The following is a 9,458-nucleotide window of genomic DNA, read 5'->3' as shown; positions in this document are numbered from 1 at the left end:
ATGGCGGAGGCCATAGGCGATGCTAACGCTTCAGAAGTTGACGACGTGGAACAAGAAACGCCAAGAAGAGAAACGGACCAAATCGGGTCAAATACCAACCATGTACGGAAGAAACACGTTAGGATCGTTCTACCAACAGAAGTTGACGACCCTGACCTTAGAAATACAGTGGAACAAGATAAGGACCATGCTGTGGAGAAAGACACTAGCCCACGGAGAAAAGGTAAGAAACACCTCCGACCTTTACAGAACTACCTGCGCTCCAGTCGGGACAGGTGGTTAAAACTTCTGCCTGCGATTCCCGAGATTTCGTCCACAAAGGAACCGCCCGAATCCTACGAGGAAGTGACAAAAGCGATCAAAACAGCTCTACAGAAATGCGACGGTCTCATTATCAGAGTTCCTTACCTAGCTACAGACGTCAGCTATCTACAGACAGTAGAAGAGTCTCTCTTAAGCCTTAAAGATGCGTCGAATGTGGGCATCTTGGCTGATTTCAAGACGCTTCAGAAACTGGTCACAATGAAACGATCTAAACAACAATATGAAAAGGAGGGTGACGTATTGGTAGAGTTTGAAGCGATGTCCAACAGTGCAATGCAGCAGCTAGAGAAAGTTCTAAGAATCCTGAAGGACGAAGTGCTCTTCTTTCTCAGAACGTTTTGTACAGGGGAAAGGGAGCAAGAAAAATGTCAAGAAACCTTAGAAAAGAATGTTGACGGAATCCAAGGTCTTTTGAATAGCAGAATGAGCGAAGTGGATCCGAATGTATTCAGTTATGGTCAGTTGTCTTGTCAGGTAGCGATAGATGTGGTCAACTGGAAAAACTTTCCAGTTTTGCGGGTGATACCTGATATTGTGGACAGGTGCTACGATGCAATAAGACAAGCCAACACGTGGCTAACGCACGACTCGGAGTACGTGTCTAGACTCAACAGGAGAACCGAAGAAAGCCGACGGACCGTGAGTGACATCCGAACCCGGATTATCATAACAAATCTCCAGCGAAACGTGCTAGAGAACTCGTCCAGAAACGTCAACAGAGAGATACGGCAGAGAAGCAGGCGACTGCACCAGGTGCAAAGGGAGGTAAAACAACTCGAAGATGAAAAGGCGAGCAGAGAAACACAATTGGGCGACACGAAACCATCAACAAACTTGACAAAGACGCACAGCGTGACCTCTAACCCTGGGAACGTGACCTCAAAATGGCGGATCGAGGAAGAGCTCAGAAATCTCAACATGGAACTTTCAAAGAGAAAAATCCGTCTCCAGGATGCAGAATTCAGTCTAGAAGAATACTTGGTCAGTCATGGACAAGATCAAGCATACTTACAATCACAGCTTAGGAAAAATGATGAAAAATCTGACGCACTACGCAAGGAATTAGCCGAGGCGTTTGAGAAACTAGCTTCTTGGGAATCTCTATTGCAAGAGAAGACGGGTCGGAGGAAAATCGCTGAAAAATTCTGGGCTGCCACCGACAAAACGTCTGGCCGCGAGAGTTATGAAGGTAGGAATGTTTACATCCATTGCGGTGTATATGATACTGTAATTACACTGTCTGACAGAATGGTAAAGACATGGCATATGTGAGTAAGATTTAAAGATTTAACGTTACAGGCAGATAAATGAATTCAAGAATTACGAATATAGCAGTACTTTTGCTCGTAGCCAAACTATGTATTCTATATAAATGTGGTAGAGACGTAACGTAGAACATTCTTGTGTAAAGATAAAACTTTTTTCCAACACAAGAGATGTTCTAATCTTTCGACCAGTCTTGGTCGACTTTGGTCTTCTTCGATAGACTGACCCAGTGAGACTTGTCACGTGGCTTCTCTAAAGTGTGACGCCAACACTAGGTTGAACAATCTTTTGGGTTGAAGATTGAAAAAGATTCTTGTCTGAATTCCTGTCCAGAGCTGGAAAACGTCCTAGAAATCCTCCAGGAAGAACTGGGACCAAAATGGCGTCGGTTCGTCCGCCATCTTCCCGGTCCCCGACAGGTGATAGACGTCGACATCGAGAGCATCAAGTCGGCCCACCCCCTGTACCGGGAGGACCAGATCTACCACGCGCTGGCGCTGTGGAGGAAGCGGAACCCGCAACACGCGAACGTGGACAGCATTCTCACAGCGCTGGAGAAATGTGGGCTTCTCGGCATAAGAGAAAAGGCGCTAAGGGTGCTTGGGAGAAGACCGTATGCTACAGTGTAGTTGCCTGGGCCATACTATCATGGATAGTTGATATATGAGGAACGGACTACGTGTTGATAGACAGTACTTATAACTACTGCTGGGTGTAGAAGCAGGGATATAAATTCTTCTCTGGTATCAACTGTTATCAAATGTAGGATTTACAATGAATGTTTCTAAACGAGATATCCAATTTAATGAATGAATTTTTGTACTTTTTAGATATGTTTACTTTATACCGTGCCTACGCTTATTTGTATCTCATAAAAATATGTATTTTAACGGACTCCTATAGTAGGATTTGCTGTATTGAGACACAATGCATAAAAGCCTAGTATTCTTGACCAATAAAGGCAGAGGACTGATTTATCTTTGGCTACATTTGTTGACCCAGTACGTATGCCGTGTCAATATAAAGTTGTTGTTTGTACTAAAGTTTCACTCAGGCGGCGACCGGCGACCATTGCGCGACCCAAACTGTCAATATCTGTAAAGTCTATTTCGTAATCTTTGTTCTTAAGCGATACAGTCCTTTTGCATCATGAACCATATTCATTTCGTATAGCTACAGTACAAATCTAAGCTGTCGTTCAACGGTCTTAATCAAGTAGAAAGCTAAGGATGTCTACATTGTATCCAGAACAGTCTATCAAGTTCTATGCCTGAATTTGTTAGGGTTATGGGAATAGACACGATTATGGATAGTCTCGATCCGCGTCTAAGAACGTTGTCCCAGGCACGGTTCTGGATACTATCCAGATCCGTGCTTGAGAATGATTTTGGACAAAGCACGGTCCTGGATACAACAATGTATATATCAGGTATCGAGCTCTTCAGATAACAACGGTATCGGGGTCACGTAACACTTTGGTCACATGGTCCACACTAAGGGCAAAGTTTAAAGTCCAGGTGCTGCGGCGGAAGAAAAACAACCATTCTCAGTGAAAGAAAAAATACCGTGCTTCACATAGAGCAGATACGCCTGATGTCCTGATCACTGATCATGATTAACACTCAGAGTCATCCGCGGCTCACCGCGACGCTAGCGGCGGTTGCTGTTGGGCTGGTCCTGGCGGCGTGGACGGCGGTGTCTCCCGGGTTAGTGGTCTGGTTGAAAGAGAACGTCGAGCCGCTTGTTGCGGTAAGTAGTGATGATATTAACAGGAAAACATCGTATTCAGTGAAAACTTTAGGGACAAGCATGGCAAGCGAAATATTGCAGTGTTCATAACAATGGAGTGACTACATTAAATTTACAAAAATACATTAAGTCTGGTAAAATCCTTCACGTTTATTATGTGCCTATCAACCCCCTCCCTTGTAACTACAGAATGAATACGTCTGATATTCGGCAAAATTAATACAATTAAAGAACGACTATTGAATGGTCAATACATATAGCTTAGATCTACATATAGTGTCGAAAATTGAGTGGTAAAATTTGTCAGGTTTATATATACATTGTATACAGAGTCATTACATTGGCATTAACCCAATGTAGACAGGAGGTATCTTAAACCTTTCTGTACCGTTATTTAGCATACATCTTTCATGCAGAAAATAGAATTAATCAAATTATTTTCTACCAATCAGAACACCAGCTTGTGGAGGAATTCCGGGACATTTTTTCAGAGCCAATGGGAGAAGGTCTACGACTGGTACGGCGGGAACGCCTATCTACTGGGAACCCTGGGTAAAAGAAATATAAGATATGAATTATTGCATGCATGATGCATAAATCTAGGAAAACTAACAAAAAATTTCAACCACCTAGGTGCCTAATTACCTTCTTCAAGGAGGCTAGTGTTAGGTACACCATATAGAGGTTGGCAATTTTTAACCGATTATAGCTTGGAGTCTGGTGCATCATCTTTTTGATATTTGGTAGGTAGGTTGGCGTTGGGACAACAAAGGTCAATGATGGGTAATCTAGCGGCTTTGACGGTACTGCAGCGGTGTACATGCATGAGTGTGATATCTCGTGTTGCAATTTTTTTTAAGTGGGACATAGGCGTTTGGGCAACAGGTGCTAATACCTCGCGTATTTTTGCAATGGTACATAGGTTATAACGGTTATCTTTTCGGTACAATTTCACAGGTAGTACCAATGTGTATGGCCTAACTTTTGTGGTTCTGAACTCCTTGTACCTGTACATGGACATCACGGGGCGACCGGCTGCCTTGGTCAAGTACAAGATACAACCGGACGTCAATACACCGCCGGTAGGTACCTTAGAATGTTAAAGTCTTTGCATTTCTCTCGTTCTCTCTCTTTCTCCCTCTCTCTCTCTCTCTCTCTCTCTCTGTGTGCATGTACGTGTGCGTCCATGTGCAGTTATATATTACTCTTACCACTATTCTAATTTTGTCGAATTGTGTCGAATTTTAGGTTGAGCCTGCCATCCTGCGCAAGGTCGCACTCCAACTACCAATCACCGCCCTCGTTACATTTGTCGCCATCTGCCTGGCCTGGCCCATTCTGATGTGGCGGGGGTGTGACTTTGGACGAGAGCTTCCGTCCCTTTGGAACGTTCTGGTGGACTTTCCCGCGCTGATGCTGGGGGAAGAAGCCGGGTTCTACTTTTCTCACAGGTTCAATTTAATCCTTTACTTTTCTTTTCTAAAGAGACTTTTTGATGTAATACAAATGTTTCAGAACAGTTTCATTTACATGCAACTGATTAGATGTTATATGTTTGTTCTGCAAGAAAATTATTTTTGACGTCATAGCGTTGTTATCATTTCTATGTTCATTTTATAGTTACAAGATTTCTGTATATGTATCTGTATAGCCGGTATAACAGCCTTTCGGCGTAACGCACCAGCTTCGCAGGCACGCGTCGCGGCGGCAGCTGGCTGCATTACCCCGATCGACTTGTTACACCTAACCCTTGAACATCTAACTCTAGGCATTGTTTAAAGCTATCTAATGGCAATGCCCCTACTATACTTGGTGACAGCGAGTTCTCTGCGATAGTTCTAGGATTTGATTCTAGGTTGTAATTTCTTTTTTCATTGTATAGTTACAATATTTGATTCTAGGTGACCTGCCATTCACCGTTAGGTGTTGTTTACCTACGAACATCCATTCGTTCATTCACTTGTTCACTTATTATTTTCCAGGATTTTGCACCACCCGTACTTGTACAAGCGAATTCACAAGAAGCACCACGAGCTAACGGCGCCCGTCAGTATCGCAGCTCCGTACGCCTATCCTGTAGAATCGGTTTTCTCCGGGGTTCTTCCACCGCTGCTGGGACCACTGGTCACTGGTGAGTTCCCATGTACATGCACTATGAATTAACCACTATAAAAATGGTGGCAACCTACGTCATCAAAATGCTTTCTTACAGTTTCGATGTATATAAACATCGTAGGTTTCCTGTAACGTTTACTAAATGTTTTGCGGTTGGGAACGCATTATTACTGACAACTGTGCTATGCAATGTGAACCAGTCAGAATTTCCCTAAAGGAGGGTGACAGACGGTCACCGAAACGTCAGCTTTGAATAAAACACTTGGTTGTGTAAGAATGGTCTCTTGATTCAGTGACGTACCAACCTGATGAAACTATTCACAGATTGATGATGATGATGATGATGATGAAGATAATGAAGATAATGATAACTAGAAGAGTAACATTTTCAAGCAAATTTTACTTTTCTAGTTATCAAACACAACCACATATATTGTGACAGGAGTCTAATTCCCTCCCACTATAAAATTGCAACATTATGTAACCCAACACCAGTTACCATGGTGAGAGACTGTCTGGTTCAGTCAGGTCAGAGGTCACTGTTTGGAGAAGAAGAGGAAGAGGAAACGTAGCAAAGTCAAAAAATATGTTTTCCTTCGGTAAACATATTTTGTTTACTGTTGTTGGTGTTTATGTCTATCTGTACAGGGCACGCCTGTAGAGCAGTATATTGTACTTAGTGCGCCTACCCTGTATAAAGAAAACAGAAATAAATAAATAAATAAATGAATGAATAAATAAATAGATAAATAAATAAATAAATAAATAAATAAATAAATAAATAAATAAATAAATAAATAAATAAATAAATAAATAAATAAATAAATAAATAAATAAATAAATAAATAAATAAATAAATAAATAAATAAATAAATAAATAAATAAATAAATAAATAACGTCACATTTTCCAGGTTGTCACGTGAGCACCATCTGGTTGTTCGGCTGCTACGGTCTGTACATCACCGTCACCGATCATTCCGGATATGACCTGCCCTTCAACGTCCGGTCTCCTGAGTTCCACGACTTCCATCACTCTAGGTAAGCACCATTACGAACGTTAACGTAATTTCCAAGCAGATTTATTGTAAGGCAAGGGACGATCAAATTGGCCACCTGAGTTACCATTTGACAGCTGAGGCAATTCGATCGTCCTTTTTCCCCAAAGAAATATATGAATCATTAGTATCTGTTTAAAAAAGAGTTCAAAATATTTCATATCTAGCTATACCAAAAATGTGGCTACATTGGATCCTTGTTTTGAAACACGCTGCTCATATACATTGTAATTGTTGAATTGTTGAAATATGCTACTAAATTTTACCCAATTCATTGACTTTTATATTGTTGAAAGTCTGACACCGATTCAGTCAGTTGACTGCCAAATGTCAGATTATGTGAAACCAATCATCTCTATCCCATCTCACCTCAAATCTACTTGGCGATTACGGAGAGAGAAGGGTTTTGTTTTGCACCGTGTCTATTAACTTAGCCTGGACACCGCCATATATACATACATTTCTGGCATCATGACAACCTATCCTTCAACTGGCAAATAATGACGGAAAGTTTACAATCGTTTAATCGTTTAAAAGTGTCTGAACTGAATCAAGTTGTTAAGTTTAAATTAACCTGTCTTTCCTCCCAGGTTCAATTCTAACTTCGGCGTGTACGGTTTGCTAGACGGCCTGCTGGGGACCGACTCGGCCTACCGACAGTACAAGGCCGCGGCGCGTCACAAAACCCCAAATGGTATCACTCCGCCCTCGAACTCAATCCCAAATGGCAAGAAACGAAAGTAGTCTATGATTATAACAACAAGAACAAAAGAGAAAAAAGGATGGTAGGACGGAAATGTGATAACTACCCAAGCCAAATATTAATGTATTTAAAAATGGAATACATATAATTAGTAATTTGTCACTTTTTGACTAAGTTTAGTTATGATGTAACAATTGAAACATTGTGACTATTACAATAGAAGTAAAAAATTGTACGTAAGAACAATTTTAAGATGAAAAAATTCTTCTAATACACTACTACTATTGTCCTGAGGAAACTAGTACTAGTACTAGACTCTTTATTGACTAAACAAAAAGTACAGGGACTTTTATATGGTCTTCTACAACTAAACATCTAACAAAACTAAATGGATTTTTTGAAAATATCATAACTTTGGTTTTGTCTTTGTTTATTGATAACTTCCGCAAGGAACAGAATTGGTCGAGTATTACATGCACGCCATCTGGCAGTATTGAGAACAACTGCAGGGGGCAGACGTCTGACGACTATACTAGTGATGAGTAAGCAAGTTAGTAAACAAGTGCATCTATCGAACAGATCTAGATACGAACTAAAAAAATCTGGCATATGGCACAAAGTAACATTCTTATGAATCATCAATATTAGTGAAATAAAAGTGATGTGCTTACAGCGCAAATCTTGGACAGAACTTAGAGGGTATGTGGTCAGCACATTTTAGACGCCGCTGCACAAATGAGTACACTTAAGAATGTATCCTAGGGCTCATTGGTATTCAGTCTTGCCTCGGGATGTTGCAAGTGACCGGCCAGGTCATCTTCAGCAATAGGCGGAGATAGTCAGCAATAGTCAGCAATAGTCTGAGAATATATGTTACCGTGCAATCTACAAGTCTACCTTTGCCTACACAGTGTGCGTTTTCCAAAATTTTATCCACTAAACCTCAGCTCTCATGGCTTGGCTTCGTTTCCGAAGATTTCGGGGGCCCTTACTAGTACAGAAGTAAACATGACGTACTACTGACGTGTGGTATTCCGTCCTGCTGGATCAGTTCTGTGCAGAGCCCTGAGGGAGGACAGTCTGGGCACGTCGGCTAGATAATGTTGATGATAAGATCTTTTGATAATAGGTAAGATCTATTGATGATAAGATTTACTGATGGTAGATTAGAATGTCCTTGCCGAGGCTGACACCGGGGCACAGATTAGAACAACGACGCCACGGTGGGAGGACTTGTGCACAGGCGCTCCAAGAGAGATTCGCCCAACTGCGTCCGACTCCAGTCACTACACGAAAAGTCGGATTTACCACAAAGGTAAATGTGATGTAAAGCCCGGTAAAGGTTACATTGCTTACCGTAGTTCCGTTGCTTAGACGTTTTCGCCTCGGTACACACAGTCTAAACCAAAGCTTATTCTTTCATAATTTAGTTTCAAGTCCAGCCTGTTCCTGTGGTCACCCATGTGAAAACATTAGTCACTTTTTGTTACACTGCCCTAACTACACTCAACAACGAAATACCCTTTTTGGCAACTTGAAAACACTGATTGGCTTTATCACTGACTTGTATAATCTTTCAGATGATATTCTGGTACGTTTAATGTTAAGAGGTTCTTATTTTCTGTCAACAATGTACAATACTCAAATACTACTACATGTGCAGGCATTTTTGTTAGAATCCAATCGTGTTTTGTAATATCTTGATCAATTCTGTCAGTATTTATATATTTGTTTCACATGTTCATCGATTAATTATTGTATTCAACTTCTATATGAAAACTCGTGCTCTGCTTGCTTGTATTACGTATTGTCTGGTGGTGACATGAATACAAGTGTAACTTGAGTGTGTCGCCACCACGTCTTGTCACTGTATGTTTCAATAAAAAAATGTTACATTTACTGGAGGCTTACCCGTCGGTAAATGTACAACTTTACCACAGATATACCAGTATGGTAAAGCGGGTAATGTTTATCCGATTTACCCACATTATATAATTAACAGCTTCGGGTAAAGGTGCATTTAGCGAGATTTACCTTACGCGGTATTTCTCACATATATTTAGGGCATTTAGCGAGATTTACCATACGGTTATTCCTCACTTGCGTTTAGTCCATTTACCGAGATTTACCGGGTGGAATATTTCTGACATTTTGTCAAATTTACCCATATTTACGCTATATTTACCAGATTTGCCGTGCCTTTACCAGAATGCTGCACTATAGCCCCCCCCCCCCCACACACATT

At 41.1% G+C, this 9,458-nt stretch overlaps 2 protein-coding genes across 2 annotated transcripts; both read left to right on the top strand.

Moving 5' to 3' along the window:
- On the top strand, positions 1-2,514 carry LOC109465481. Its single transcript, XM_019762773.1, has 2 exons — positions 1-1,513; positions 1,924-2,514. Exons 1-2 carry the CDS (start codon positions 1-3, stop codon positions 2,217-2,219), a joined length of 1,809 nt encoding a protein of 602 aa, XP_019618332.1. The 3' UTR covers positions 2,220-2,514.
- A 602-nt stretch (positions 2,515-3,116) lies between these two features.
- On the top strand, positions 3,117-8,090 carry LOC109465483 (fatty acid hydroxylase domain-containing protein 2-like). The gene is made up of 7 exons (XM_019762775.1): positions 3,117-3,339; positions 3,792-3,891; positions 4,297-4,421; positions 4,588-4,790; positions 5,322-5,470; positions 6,367-6,493; positions 7,101-8,090. Exons 1-7 carry the CDS (start codon positions 3,202-3,204, stop codon positions 7,252-7,254), a joined length of 996 nt encoding a protein of 331 aa, XP_019618334.1. The 5' UTR covers positions 3,117-3,201; the 3' UTR covers positions 7,255-8,090.
- Positions 8,091-9,458: the final 1,368 nt, after the last annotated feature.

The sequence above is a fragment of the Branchiostoma belcheri genome, unplaced genomic scaffold, assembly GCF_001625305.1.
Source record: "Branchiostoma belcheri isolate BF01 breed outbred unplaced genomic scaffold, Haploidv18h27 scaffold151, whole genome shotgun sequence".
In the NCBI taxonomy this organism is placed as follows: domain Eukaryota; kingdom Metazoa; phylum Chordata; class Leptocardii; order Amphioxiformes; family Branchiostomatidae; genus Branchiostoma; species Branchiostoma belcheri.
Note: the sequence above shows the minus strand (reverse complement) of the source record. Positions and strands in the feature narration are given on the sequence as shown.